This window comes from Anguilla rostrata, chromosome 6, assembly GCF_018555375.3.
Source record: "Anguilla rostrata isolate EN2019 chromosome 6, ASM1855537v3, whole genome shotgun sequence".
NCBI lineage: Eukaryota > Metazoa > Chordata > Actinopteri > Anguilliformes > Anguillidae > Anguilla > Anguilla rostrata.
Window position 1 is genome coordinate 15,880,643 of NC_057938.1, and position 15,387 is coordinate 15,896,029.

Genomic DNA, 15,387 nt, shown 5'->3' on the forward strand with positions numbered 1-15,387 from the left:
ATTATCATTCCATTGCTGTTACGCACATGAGCATGTGTTTTCTTTTGTTATGAATGAACAAGAGCCTGAATCCCATCCCAGCCTGTGTTCAGCTATATTAAAGGACTTACTGTGTGTTTCACTTCCTTATTAATATTTTTTTGTTTTTTTTAATTCTGCCAGAGCTCTTTGTTGAGATGGACTCTTCCTCCTTCCGCCTTCACAGATTCAGAACCTTAAATTTGTTCCATTCTCCCCCCGTGTCTTTCTCAGGCCCCGCAAGTGCTCGACGACCCTGTGAATGACAGCAGGTGCTTGGAAGAGGGGGCCCTGGGTCCAGAAGAGTGCCCTGATGCTCTGGAATCAGGCGACCTGGCCCAGGACACCACAGAGGAATACTTTGACACCCACTCCTGGCATAGCGACACAATTTCTGACATTGCCCCTGATGGTGATGACTGGCCACCTGCATTGCTGGCAGCAGGGGGCCCCAGCATAGGACCACCCCACCCCACGGGCTGCGTGGGACATGCCACAGTAGGGAGCTCTATGCGTATTCTGTCAGAGATGTGCCAAGAGGCCCCCGAATGGCTCCAAGAGCCTACAGAGCACGACCCCTCTCAAAACCTGGGTTCTGTTAGCTTCCATTCATGGACAGCACATCAGAGGTGTGTCAGTGGCTTACCAGAGAGGACTGAGACTTTTCGATCCAATGAGGTCCCGAAGAGCAACAGCCTTCAATCATCATTCAAGGAAGCTGGACTTCCTGTGCTTAACGCTTCTGGGATGGTAGCCTCTGCAAAAGACTCACATATTAAACAAACAGAAAAACATGGAGCAGACTCACAGGTTACACGCGCAGAAACACATGGAACAGACTCTCAATTTAAACCCATGCAAACCTGTGAAATGGACTCACAATTTAAACCTACAGAACCATCTGCAACAGACTTGCGAGTTAAACCCACAGAAGCATGTGGAACAGACACACAGTTTAAACCTAGAGTGAACTCTGTAACAGACTCGCTGTTGAAACAAACAGGAACATGTGGAACTGACTCACAGGTTACACCCACAGACACATGTAAGATGGACTTACAGTTGAAACTCACAGAAACATGTGAAATGGACTCACTGTTTATACCTACAGAAACATCTGTAATGGACTTGCAAATTAAACCCACAGAGTCATGTGGAACAGACGTACAGATTAAACATGGAGAGAACAATTTAACAGACTCACAGTTTAAACCTACAGAAACGTATGAGGCAAATGCACTGTTTAGCCTCACAGGAAACTGTGTATCAAATGAAAAGCTGGAATCTACTGAAATGAATGCAGCACATTCAGAAATTAAATCGGCTGACATAAGTGTAATGGAACCACAGTTTATCTCAGAGCATTTCACCCCTGAAATAAATGTGATACCGTCAGAGGTAAAATTCCCTGAGATCACTGTAACAGAATCTGAGTTTAAATCTTCTGAAAAAATTGTGGCAGAGCCTCAGTTTATAGCTATTGACTCAGGTGCAACTGAACTAATGTCTCCATCGGAAGGCTTGGAGTCCTCAAAGGACCCCAGTGAGAATGAGGCCACTTATGTTGTCCTGTGTTCTGAGACAGACTATGCTAATTTCTCAGATGAAGAAATGCAACAACAGACTTACCCATGGGAATTCCCTGGATCGAAACCTATGAAGATCTGTGAACTAAACTCTGAAAGTCTGGGATCATATTCAGACGATGAGGGCAAAGTATATCAGCAGAGGAGACGGGCTATATCCAAGGACAGTCAGAGTTATGAAGAGGAGGAAGACATCTTAGAAACTCATCACTTTACAAACTTTTGTCTGCCAGACACTGAGAACTATGTATTAGAAACCCCAGTTTCAAAATCAAATATCTGTATGCAATCAGATATTGAGGAAAATATTTTAGAGACCCAATCCCATATTAATGTCTGTCTACAGCCAGATACTGGGGATGATGTCTTAGAAACCCCATCTCAATTTGATGTCTGTGTACAATCCTGTCCTGGGGAAGGCCATTTGAAAATCCAGCCTCACAGTACAGCTTCCGAAGAGTCGATCACTGAGGAGCATGTTTTAGAAACCCATCTTCACATTAACATCTGTGTACAGCCCAGTACCGAGGAAGATGTTCTAGAAACCCAGCCTCTCAGTAACATCTATGTAGAGTCAAATATTGAGGAAACTCTTTTAGAAACTCAGCCTCACAGTATAACCCCTGAAGAGTCAGATGTTGAGGAAGATGTTTTAGAAACCCAGCCTCACACTAGCATCTGTGTACAACCCAGTACTGAAGAAACATTTTTAGAAACCCAGCCTCCCAGTACTGCCTCTGATGAGTCAGATTTTGAAGAATATGTTTTAGAAACCCAGCCTCACAGCAGGATCTGTGTACAGCCCAGTACTGTGGAAACTGTTTCAGAATCCCAGCCTCACAGTATAGCTTCTGAAGAGTCAGATATTGAAGATGTTTTAGAAACCCAGTCTCACACTAACAACTGTGTACTGCCCAGTACTGTGGAAACTGTTTTAGAAATCCAAGCTCACAGTACTGTGCCTGAAGAGTCAGATATTGAGGAAGATATTTTAGAAACCCAGCCTCACAGTAACATCTGTGTACACCCCAGTACTGAAGAAACCTTTTTAGAAACCCAGGCTCCCAGTACTGCCTTTGATGAGTCAGATTTTGAGGAAGATGTTTTAGAAATCCAGCCTCATCGTAGGATCTGTGTACTGCTCAGTACTGTAGAAACTGTTTCAGAAACCCAGCCTCACAGTAACATCTTTGTGGAGTCATATACTGAGGAAACTCTTTTAGAAACCGACCCTTACAGCATAGCCCCCAAAGAGTCAGATTTTGAAGAAGATGTTGTAGAAACCCAGCCTCTCAGTAACATCTGGGTACAGCCCAGTACTGTGGAAACTGTTTTAGAAATTCAGGCTGACAGTACTGTGCCTGAAGAGTCAGATATTGAGGAAGATATTTTAGAAATTCAGTCTCTCACTAACATCTGTGTACCGCTCAGTACTGAGGAAGATGTTTTAGAAACCCAGCCTCACAATAGCATCTGTGTACAACCCAGTACTGAAGAAACTTTTTTAGAAACCCAGGCTCCCAGTACTGCCTTTGATGAGTCAGTTTTTGAGGAAGATGTTTTAGAAACCCAGCCTCACCGTAGGATCTGTGTACTGCTCAGTACTGTAGAAACTGTTTCAGAGACCCAGCCTCACAATAACATCTTTGTGGAGTCATATACTGAGGAAACTCTTTTAGAAACCGACCCTTACAGTATAGCCCCCAAAGAGTCAGATTTTGAAGAAGATGTTGTAGAAACCCAGCCTCTCAGTAACATCTGGGTACAGCCCAGTACTGTGGAAACTGTTTTAGAAATCCAGGCTAACAGTACTGTGCCTGAAGAGTCAGATATTGAGGAAGATATTTTAGAAATTCAGTCTCTCACTAACATCTGTGTACCGCTCAGTACTGAGGAAGATGTTTTAGAAACCCAGCCTCACAATAACATCTGTGTACAGCCCAGTACTGAAGAAACTTTTTTAGAAACCCAGGCTCCCAGTACTGCCTTTGATGAGTCAGATTTTGAGGAAGATGTTTTAGAAACCCAGCCTCACCGTAGGATCTGTGTACTGCTCAGTACTGTAGAAACTGTTTCAGAAACCCAGCCTCACAGTAACATCTTTGTGGAGTCATATACTGAGGAAACTCTTTTAGAAACCGACCCTTACAGTATAGCCCCCAAAGAGTCAGATTTTGAAGATGATGTTGTAGAAACCCAGCCTCTCAGTAACATCTGGGTACAGCCCAGTACTGTGGAAACTGTTTTAGAAATCCAGGCTCACAGTACTGTGCCTGAAGAGTCAGATATTGAGGAAGATATTTTAGAAATTCAGTCTCTCACTAACATCTGTGTACCGCTCAATACTGAGGAAGATGTTTTAGAAACCCAGCCTCACAATAACAGCTGTGTACAGCCCAGTACTGAGGAAGATATTTTAGAAACCCAGCCTCTCAGTAACATCTGTGTACAGCCCAGTACTGTGGATGGTATTTTAGAAACTCAGCCTGTCAGTAACATCTGTGTACAGCCCAGTACAGTGGAAACTGTTTCAGAAATGCAGCCTCACTGTATAGCCCCTGAAGAGTCAGATATTGAGGAAGATATTTTAGAAACCCAGCCTCTCAGTACTGCCTCTGAAGAGTCAGATTTCGAGGAACATGTTTTAGAAACCCAGCATCACAGTAGGATCTGTGTACAGCCCAGTACTATGGAAACTGTTTCAGAAAGCCAGCATCACAGTAACATCTTTGTGGAGTCAAATACTGAGGAAACTCTTTTAGAAACCGACCCTTACAGTATAGAGTCAGATTTTGAAGATGTTTTAGAAACCCAGCCTCTCAGTAACATCTGTGCACAGCCCAGTACTGTGGATGGTGTTTTAGAAACTCAGCCTGTCAGTAACATCTATGTACAGCCCAGTACAGTGGAAACTGTTTTAGAAATGCAGCCTCACAATATCACCAGTGTACAGTCCAGTACTGAGGATACTGTTTTAGAAACCCGGTCTCCCAGTACTGCCTCTGATGATTTGGATTTTGAGGGAGATGTTTTAGAAACCCAGCCTCTCAATACTGCCTCTGATGAGTCGGATTTCGAGGAACATGTTTTAGAAACCCAGCCTCACAATATCACCAGTGTACAGTCCAGTACTGAGGATACTGTTTTAGAAACCCGGTCTCCCAGTACTGCCTCTGATGATTTGGATTTTGAGGGAGATGTTTTAGAAACCCAGCCTCTCAATACTGCCTCTGATGAGTCGGATTTCGAGGAACATGTTTTAGAAACCCAGCCTCACAATATCACCAGTGTACAGTCCAGTACTGAGGATACTGTTTTAGAAACCCGGTCTCCCAGTACTGCCTCTGATGATTTGGATTTTGAGGGAGATGTTTTAGAAACCCAGCCTCTCAATACTGCCTCTGATGAATCGGATTTCGAGGAACATGTTTTAGAAACCCAGCCTCACAATATCACCAGTGTACAGTCCAGTACTGAGGATACTGTTTTAGAAACCCGGTCTCCCAGTACTGCCTCTGATGATTTGGATTTTGAGGGAGATGTTTTAGAAACCCAGCCTCTCAATACTGCCTCTGATGAGTCGGATTTCGAGGAACATGTTTTAGAAACGCTGCCTCACAATAACATCTGTGTACCGCCCAGCACTGAGGAAACTGTTTTAGAAACCCAACTTCATTATAAAGTCCCAGAAGAGTCAGATAATGAGGAAGATGTTTTAGAAACCCAGTCTCACAGTAACATCTGTGCACAGCCTAGTACTGAGGAATCCTTTTTAGAAACCCAGCCTCACACTATCATATGTTTACAGTCCAATACTGAGATCGATATTTTAGAATCCCAGCCACACACTGAAGCCCATGTACTCAACACTAACGCCTGTTTACAGTCCAGTCTTGAGGATGTTGTTTTACATACCCGACTTCAGGCTATTTCCTGCATTCATACAAATACTGTGGAACATATTTTTGAAACCCAATCTCCCAGTAATGTCTGTATACCTACAGATATTGTAGAAAATGTTTCAGAAACTCAGCCCCTGACTAACATCTACTATCAGTCAGATATTGAGAAAAATATTTCAGAAAATGAGTCCTACACTAATTTTTGTGTACAACCCAGTCTTAAGGATAATGTTTTAGAAACTGAGTCTTACACTAATGTCTGTGTACAATATGTTACTGAGAAATTGGGCAAAACATGCAAACACCTCCCTCAAATGGAACATGAGGTCATGCAGACAGCTCATGCAGACAGCTTGGGGCCTGCTGATTCCTACGAACTGAAGTCAGACCTCTCCGCCAATGAGATGGGAGAGGTAGGTCAACTCTCTTCAGGAGGCGACAACACATGCATTCTACAGAGTGAAGGGGTAGAGGATTTTATTGATCCCCAACCTTCACACACAGAGTCGTTTGAGTGGTCAGACGAGGGTGTACCACAGAGCCATGAAAACGAAGAGGAACTTTCTCTCAATGTGACCTCTGACGTGCATTTGAACTATAGCCAGCCTCTACTCAGTGGTTCAGATGTGCTGTCTGAAATGGACAAAGAATCAGCAGAAACACAGAGGACTCCTAACCGTTTGACAGAGTCTCAAAATGGCGCAACAGAAGCTGCCCAGTCCCAGGGGAACACAGTGGGGATGAGTGCCTCCGATCTGGAATGTGGTCTGTTGAGGAAGTGGGAAATCGTGTTAGATATTCCACAAGCACAATACCAAAATGCCTTTTCTGAGCTAAGCTATTTCCAAGAGTCTCCAGCTCAGTCTGAATGCCACTCTGACACCAATAACAACACCAAGCGGGTGTTAGAGTCATGCGCTGCCAGTACTTTTGATGCAATTGTTGATGCTCCTGCAGAGCAGGCCCATCCAGTCAATAGTGAGCCCCTAGACCTGTTCCCTGGGGGACTGGACATTCACTCTGAGGATGATTATGAGGCGGAATCCTCTGGCCCACTCTGGGAAAGCATGGATAGAGGCTCTGCAACCTCCAGTGGATCAGAACTGGAAGACAGTACCCGGGATGTAGAGTACATCTCTGATACCTTGGATTATGGACCCCACTGTCACATTCAGGTGTCGGGCCTGGCCGAGGGGTTTCTTTGTAGGACGGATTCCCACAAAGAGAGGGAGACAGAGAGATTCCAGGGGCAAGGTGGCCCACAGAAAGATGAAGTAGTTGGTCAGGACCCACCCACAGTCAACACCTGCCTCCCCCCATACATGGACATAGACTACGGGGAATGCGTAGCCTTGGATAACATTGAGAGTAACCTGGACTCCCAGGTGGACCAGCAGAAATCTGAAAAAAGTGACAATCCACTTCAGGAGCCAGGCTGTCCACCTGACTCAGGAGGAAAAAGACTTGAACCCCTAGCTTATTACTCACAGGCTGGTGGAGAATATTCACTCATTTTAGAAAACAACATGGAAGACAAACACACATTGGATAAAGCAAAAGAGATCCCAGTTAGCCACTTTACCTCTCTTAAGACAGAGGAATGCTGTGTGCCTTTTCAGGTCTGCTCAATGCCATTACAGAATGATATTGAGACCGTTGCATACCATTACCCAGATGACAGTTTGAGTTCAAATTTTCTGACAGTTAACAACCTGGAACCTATTTTTGAATCGGATCGCCCTCAGGAGAATTCACTCTTGGTGGAGGATGTGGACACCTCAGAACCAGAGGTGCTGGGGGTGCAAAGGGGGACCACTAGTGATATGTACTCACACCAAAACCCCTCATCCCTCCCACCTTATCACTGTACTACACCAGAGATTATGAGGAATAAGTTACCAAGTACAGATTTGGAACTACAGTCAAGTACCAGCTGCCCTGATCTATATGGAAACAAGGTAACATTCCCCACACCTAATGGAGATGTAGTTCATGACGGCCACCACACCCCTACCAAGGTCTCCTGTGACCAAGACACTATCAGCACCAACAGTGAGGAAATGGATGATAGCAACTCCAGTCTCCACAAGGTCGTGAAGAGCAAGGCAACCAAAGCTGGGTCCGCAGGGAAGACTAAGTTCTCTGTCTTCTCCAGGATACCCTCATTCAGGAAGCGCAAGAGTTCGGTCCAAGAGGCTAAAGAGTGCAAGGCCGAGCTCTCATGCAGGGGCACCTCTCCTGACAAGGATGAGGGCAGCAGGGCAGAGTCACCTGAGAGCAGACCGAACCCTTTTCTCTGCAGCGCTCACCTGTCCTCCAGCACTGACTACTTACAGAGGGAGGGGCAACAGCATGGGAACTTGGATGACAATATCTTTGATCAGGGCAACCCTCTCGACCAGAATGCTGAAAAGGCCCTTGTCCATGAGGGAGAGGAGGATGGGTTTTGTCCATTGGAACCCCGCAACAGGCATGTCCAACAGATCTACAGGCAAGCTTCTTGCGATGGGGATGCCCCCTCTTACAACCATGAAGCGCCAGCTTCCATGGACCCCCCTGTTGCTGAGAAGTTGGGCCACAAGAGGAGCAAGAGCTCAGACAGCCTCAACCTGCGAATGAGGTTCACCCTGGCCCATAGGTCCCTCTCCAGTTTGTTTGAATCTAAGCCTCCTGAAAAGGAGGCTGAGGAGGAGAGCCTGAAGCCTGAGTCTGAGAAGCGGAAGACCAGGCAGTCCTGGAGGGTGCTGAAGCAGTCTAAGGAGGCAGAGCTGGAGAAGCCTGCTCTTTCAGACCCAGAACCCACCAGCGGAGGTAGAGCCAGGTCTGCTCGGCAGATCCACAGTGACTATGCTCTGCGGTCTGCCCAGGACCGGCTTAAGGGCTTCCCAGACTCAAGACGCCCTCGTTACACAGATGCCCTAAATAATAAGGGCGTGCGGCAGGAGCCGCTGGAGGGCACCCCAGATGAGAGCAAATCAGAAGATACAAGGCGACGGGTTTCACCAAACAGCCTCGCCATAACCCAGCCTCACACTGATGTCTGTGTACAGTCCAATACTGAAGACAGTGCTTTAGAAACCCAGCCACCTGGGCCACCCCCCTGGGACGATTCCACGTTTCCACCACTGGGGGGGTGCATGCCTGCCTCATCCCTCAACCCCACCGCAGTGGCTCCTCTGGCCCTCCAACTTGCCCCATCTTTTACAAGGTCCTTTAGCTCCTTTGAGGGCATGGATGGTCCCCTTCGTCCCATGAGTCCCAAGCCCCAGAGCCCCGTTCCCGGGATCCACCGCCGGAGCTTTCGCTACCCGTCCCGACCCACTGCCATCTCCCTCCTCTCTCTGGGTCGGGGGGTGAGCGTGGAAGGGCTTTCAGACCCCCCAGAGAAGCCCAAGACTCTGAAGCCCAGAGCAGCACAGCTATCATCGGCCATCTCCCTGAACACAGAGTGCCAGCGCGACAACATCGGAGTGGATAGCCCCTCACCCATCGGTCTGGTCACCTCCATGTCTGTCAATGAGTTTGAGGTAAGGTAGAGCAAATATGGTGTGCAATAATAATGTGTGTGTGGGGCAGGAGATGACTTCCTGGCATGACATTCCCAGCTTGTTGACATGGCTTATTTCCCAGTAGAAATTCCCTAAGGGAATGTTCCTCTTTAGAAAGAACAGGTGGTTTATATTTCAAAGGATGTCTTTTGCAAAGCTTCAATAGGACATACTGTGTGAAACTTATTTAAACGTATTGGTGCACATTAACAAGGAGGAGATTGTTCGCAGTTTAACATCATTCGAACTCCTCTTCGGAAAAAGGAACTCTTGTTTACTCCCGAGCCAAATTGTTTCAGTGAGGCTAATTTATCCCCTCTGATGAGTGCCATGAAATGCATTTGTTCCTCTTCTTTACTGTCCTGTCCAAAGCGAGCATGAATAGTTGGCACTACCACTTAATCCATCTCACCCTGCAGTGTGGATCCTTTCAGTCTTGTTCGTGTGTGTGTGTGTCTGTGTCTGTGTGTGTGTGTATACCATTCAGCGTTGTGACAGCTTGCTCGATGGGGAACAGGGTTCCCTTTATCTCATGCTTACGGTCTGAGAAGGAGCGGGAAAGGATGAAAAGGGCCGAGTCAGCTTTTTTTCTGTTTTTTTTTAACTGCTTACTGCCTCTGTATAATTGAATTCTGCAATTTTACAATCTCTGAGACGTACAGACATCGGATTTGTTCTAGCCTGCTTTACATGCCAGAAGGCCCAATCTCTGTGCCTCTGGTGCCCTAGTCCTGTCAAAGAAACATTTCGTTCTCTGTTGATTATCTGTCACAATCATACATACTATTACGTTAGCAACTTATCCAGAGATACACACTTACTAGCTTTTTACATGTATCCATTTACCTGTATATCATTTGGTTATTCAAGGTCACTGTCTACGATCGACTACATCGTACAGCCAGTCTTACCACTGTGCTACACTCCACACATGAACACATAATGCTAGTAATGACAGCAAATGTCCCTCCACATACACACAAACATACACACACCCACAAACACACAGACATAGGCACCAACTTGGACTCGACATTGGCCTACATTCTCAAAAACAGAAATTTTTTTGTTACAGCTTTCCTATAATAACACAGATCACACACAGCATTATTTTATAATAAAATAGGTGCATGTTAAGAAAAGATTTTTTACAAGTGAGAAGTACTCCTGAAACAGCTGAATGAACAGTGACCTAAGAGAGAAGCACTTCTGCTGCTGTCAGCAAGCTGTCTGACTAAATGACTAGAGAACCACCATAATCAAAGCAGTCTACCCTTGCTTACCATCTATCTTGCTGGGAAACAAATCACTAGTCAGTTAAATAAATATAAAACATTCAAGCTGACCCAAGCCCATGTTTCTCTTTCCTGGGTTTTAATCTGGTCTTAATTGAAAAATAGGTATAGGTGGCTGCTAGTGTTAGCAATTTGAAAATAGTTGGTGAAGAAACACACGAGAACAGGTTTAAATTACTTTGCACTGGCCATACGTTAAACAATTATAGTTAATAACAAGTACTTGCCTACCTTAAAACAGGCAAATGTTTGTTTTTTCTGTTCATTTGAGCAGATTAATTTGTTCATGAAAATATACAAAAATTATATTTAACCAGGTGGTTTTGACCAGGACAACATTGTGTTGACATGTAATTATGATTGGCTGTTTTCAGAACTGCTTATTTTTTGTATGTGAACATGCTGTGTGAACCCATGTGATTGTGTGGACATTAATGTACTTGTGTAACTGAGGCTGATCTGTGTGCACCAGTCAGCAGCCCATGTGACTGCAGTTCAGTTCAGCAGAACTAATTTCTAACAAAAAACAATGTGCACTCAAAACTTATGCAGGATGGTAGTAGAGCAGCTGGCCAGTTACTGGAGAAACGGCTGCCGGATGTGGTGACCGTGCTGCGGGCAAAGAGCCGTGGGCAGGGTTCAAGGGGCCCCAGGCCTGTCTCCGACCTGGTAAACTGTGCCATGCCCACATATGGAGAGGGTGAAGTGGGACCTACTGCCCCATTGGTGGAGCAGGGGGCGGAGCGAAGGTCACAGAGGGGCCGGCGCAGTTGCTCAGACGACATTCGGATCGGAAAGCTGAAGAAGAGACAGAGGAGGATGACCGTAGCGACACCGGGGAGCACAAGCTGGCTTAACGCGCAGGCGTCGGGAGAGGTGGGGAAAGTAGGAGGCGTGGTCACAAACGCCAGTCAAACTTTCAGCCTCCTCTTCCTTCTCTGCCTCCTGCTTCCTCTCTTGGACCCTCGTTCCTTCATTCCTACATCCCTACGTTCATCCTCACGTTTCGCCTCTGGTCTTCAAGTCTGGCTTTTCCGCTCCACTGCCACTGTTATTCTTTCAGTGTAGTCAGACACTGTTAACTTGTCTTTTTTTCTGGAACTGCCTTTATCCTTGCTGGTGTGTTCACTGTTCTGTAGAAAAGCATTTTCCTCCATTGACTACATTTAAAACAGACATTTCTTTCTCTGAGATAACCGATTGCAGTGAACGGATGTGTTAGTTTCAGGATTTGTTTTTAGAAATCTTACTACCGATCTGGAATGGTAGGGTAATTGAATAAAAACACCAGTAATTGAATCTAAAGGGTTGTTTATTAGGTGGGTGGGGGTGCAGGTGTTGGAGTGAGGTCTTGTCATTCCCCAGCCTTGATTTTGCTGGTTTCCCACAGGCCCAGGCTAGACTCTCCCTCATCTCCAATGAGGCCTTCACCTCTTTGGCCCTCAAAGACCAGTGCTTCTCCCAGAGCACCCCCATTGGCCTTGACTGCCTGGGCTGGCCACAGCGTGTCTCCTACCAGGGTGAGTACTGCATCCACGTCTCCACTTTGCTTCCATACATCATGAAAGCAGTCTGCTCAAGTCTTCGCTGATCCCATAGACCTTATTTCAGAGAGTACGAGATTTCTTGGTGTCCAAGAGAAATTCCTAACCTGGTTGATTTGAGCAGTCCATCAAATCATCCCACAATTTAACAGTTTCTAGTTTATCAGTTTCCTCCCTCTCTAAGTTTCAGCGTTTTCTCTGTAAAATACTTTGAGAGAATGAGATGGGAGGCATGATACAAATGCTGTGCATTATTATTATGCCTCCTATTTCTGGCTTAGGTCTTTCATTCGTATGTCTCTTGAGTAGTTGCTGTTGAAAACTGACATGTTTTATTTATTTTGCCCCGGTCTGTGTTCTTCCTCTGAACGTGCGTGCAATAAATCAGGAGAGCGGGTTCTTTGAAATTGCCAGCAGGTGGTGCTGGTTCTGTTCTCGGTTTCTGACAGTTTCCAGGCTCAGGAGCTGCATCAGTCACAGTCGAGAAAGCTGTCCTGCGAAGTCTCTGCAGAGTTTATTTTTCTCTCGGTTGATATATGCCTAGTCATGAGCCTGAAAATGTCAGGGCGATATTTCTTGAGCAGTGGCGCAGTGCTCTGAACTTCACTCAAGGCTTCAGTGTTCGTTTGGCATGAGCTAAAGCCCATATTTGTATCTTCTTAAACTATCTATCTTGTCCTTCCTGTGAATTCCTCAATTTGTCTGCGGTGCAGAATCAGAGATAAATTTTGCCTTTAATGGCCTCTCTGTCTCTGCATTGATAAGGTGCATTCCACAGCAGTCCGCTGTAATACAATGTTATATTAGAAGCAGGCTGGTTCGCTGTCACCTCTCTTCTGGCTCCTGGCCACTTATCATGCTACTGTCTCTAATGTGGACCTGCTGCGGAATTCAAAACAGTCAGCTGCTCATGCCCATGAACGCAAACACATGCATTCACACGCATGCGCACGTATGCACACTGCCCACATGCACACACAACACAAACAAGCACGCACGCACACACACACACACACACACACAGCCTGCATGTGCATGCAGTTGCAAGTACACCCACACGTACTGTATTTGAAGTGTGTGTTGAACTTTTCAGCAGTAGCGCGCTACTTGTGCGTGGAGCGTGTCCTTTGTAGGTGGAGTACAGATGATCATATTTATGTAGTCTTCAGTATGAACCCTGGTACAGAAACCTCCCTGTGTTCTATTTAAACCTGTAATCTGCATTCTGATCTCCTGCACTTGCAATGAATCACAGCTAACGGGCCTCCCGGCTTTGGCTCGGCGGTCATCTCTGACCTTTTGAAAACGTGCCGTGATTTCCCCGGTGTCCGTTCCAACGCGCATTTTAAATTGCAGAGCCGAGCCAGACGCCTCAGCTCTCTCTCTTCGTGTGAAAGCACAAGCTAAATGGAACGCAGTTAAATGGACTGTGCTAAATGAGACAGAACCCACTCCTTTGCATAACTGTACCGTGGCACCACGGGACACTGCATTCTAGAATGCCCTCCCAGCACCCCCCCAGGCATATTTATGCAAATTCTGAGAAGAACTCCAAACAGTGGGTCCAGTCACACTTTACTAGCAGTCAGTAGGAGTCTGCTCTTTAATAAATCACTCGTTTTTTAATATTTTTTAAATCCCGAGAAGCCCATGAAGGGCATAATAAAGTGGCAAGTGTGTATTTAGGCAGGTTGAATGCCAGGCTTGTAGAAGCATTCTGGGCCAGTTACAGAGGCCTGATGGCACAGGCCTCATAAGACATTTCTCAAGGCCTTTAAATAGTCCGGACGAGGCATTACAAGGGCTCTGACGAGTTGCTCTGTAGCCTCTTGGGTGAGGAAGAAGAAGATTTGCCCAATGTTGTGAAGGGAGAACCAAATCATGCCACAATGTGTCCTGAGAAGCTAAGCTGGTCATCCGTGAGTCACACCAAGATCAGGAAGGAGACACTGCGGAGCCATCGACAATGACTGCAGAGCCAAATATGATTAGGGAAAACAATAACTGGGGTATAAAATTGATTTAAAAAGAAAACCACCCAGTGAGCATTAACATTTTGTGTTAGCTTGACAGTGATTCATTTGACAATAACAATAATGGGGCGCTTGTTTGGTCACATGAGCAAGCATAACCAATGATACATGCATGGTGGTAGGTTTCCTGGGGGTTCACATCTAAATGATTGCTGTGCATTTGACAGGCAAATCTAAATTGATTCAACATTTTAATTAGATATGCATGAATGCATAAAGCTGTAGAAAAATAACATAGCCTGCAGTCAGAGAACAACCAAGTGTTTCTGTCATATTTTGAGTCATATTTTGTATTTCTGTGCAGTGTTTCTCTTAAACTGTGTTGAATCTAATTTGACATGTTGCCAGGTAAAAAGAGAGCATGTTTGCCCTAACTTTGAGATGTGCATATTGTGTGTTGCCAGGGAATTTGGAAGCAACTGGAATGTCGTTAGCACACACTGCTGTATTAATCTAGATGGCCTGTTTGCTTGGTTCTTTTCTGTGTTTGGAGTGTCAGTTGAAGGTCAGCCGGTCACTAGCAGAAATCCTGGGAATTTCCCTCTCATCTCCCCGCTACATTTCTTTGTTCTCTAAAACTTGGCAACACATCATCAGCAGTAAAATCTTGAGGGATATGTGATGATTTCAAAAGGCAAATTAAGTTCATGCTAGCTTTCAGCCAGCTATTTTCCTTATCATTTACATGGTTATGTAACCCATTTAATTCAGTTCAAATGCATTTTTGCTGGTGGTTATTCTGAGCATATTTATTCATTTTCCTTTCCTTTAAATTGCCTTGGGCGTGTTATGTGAAAACTAACACCAGGGAAAGTGTTCAGAGGAACATACCAAGCATTTATATATTTCCCTGCTGAGGGCCAATTTGGGGGGTGTGCAGAATAAAACTTAAAACTCTCCCAGGGGCTCATTTTGAAATATTTATTACCCATTTTGAGAACGCCTCGGTTGAATTACAGGTACTGTCAGATGCATATCAGTGCATATTGCAAACTGACTTTAAGGTAAACAACTGATAATTAATTCAGGTAATAGAACACTCTGCTCTTTAAAAGTGCAATCTCTCTTTCTGGGAGAAAAAAATAAAAAGCTGAAACGACAGCTCAGATGTGGTTTTCTTGTGCCTGCTATTATAACACAATGGCATTTCGCTAGTACGGTTAATGTTTTGAACACTAACCTCTGGGCATCAGAGTATTCAGTTGATGGAATTCAGTTGGCCACATTCAGTGAATTTAGTGAACTTATCTAGTGGTATTCCGTGAATTCTGTTAATGGAATTTTTGTGTGTGGTCCAAAATTATGAAAAGCCACAGTAATTTAGTGCATTAATTCATATTTTAATACAGAATCACTGTTCATTCCTTTGCAAAGAATGAATAGGGATGCAGCAATATAATCCACATCTGCAGTCAGCTCCACACCAGCTGGCGGTGTGTGTGTGTGTGTGTGTGCGCTTAA

At 45.2% G+C, this 15,387-nt stretch overlaps 1 protein-coding gene across 4 annotated transcripts in view; it reads left to right on the forward strand.

The window, feature by feature from the left end:
- arhgef4 (Rho guanine nucleotide exchange factor (GEF) 4) overlaps positions 1-15,387 on the forward strand; it is an 85,371-nt gene that overhangs the window by 42,544 nt on the left and 27,440 nt on the right. For 3 of the 4 annotated variants that reach the window (XM_064338631.1, XM_064338633.1, XM_064338632.1), the window contains 3 exons: positions 253-9,033; positions 10,902-11,225; positions 11,740-11,869. In XM_064338631.1, coding sequence (XP_064194701.1) covers positions 253-9,033; positions 10,902-11,225; positions 11,740-11,869 — 9,235 coding nt within the window. The remainder of the gene's footprint in view (positions 1-252; positions 9,034-10,901; positions 11,226-11,739; positions 11,870-15,387) is intronic. The other variant, XM_064338634.1, reaches the window with a different exon arrangement.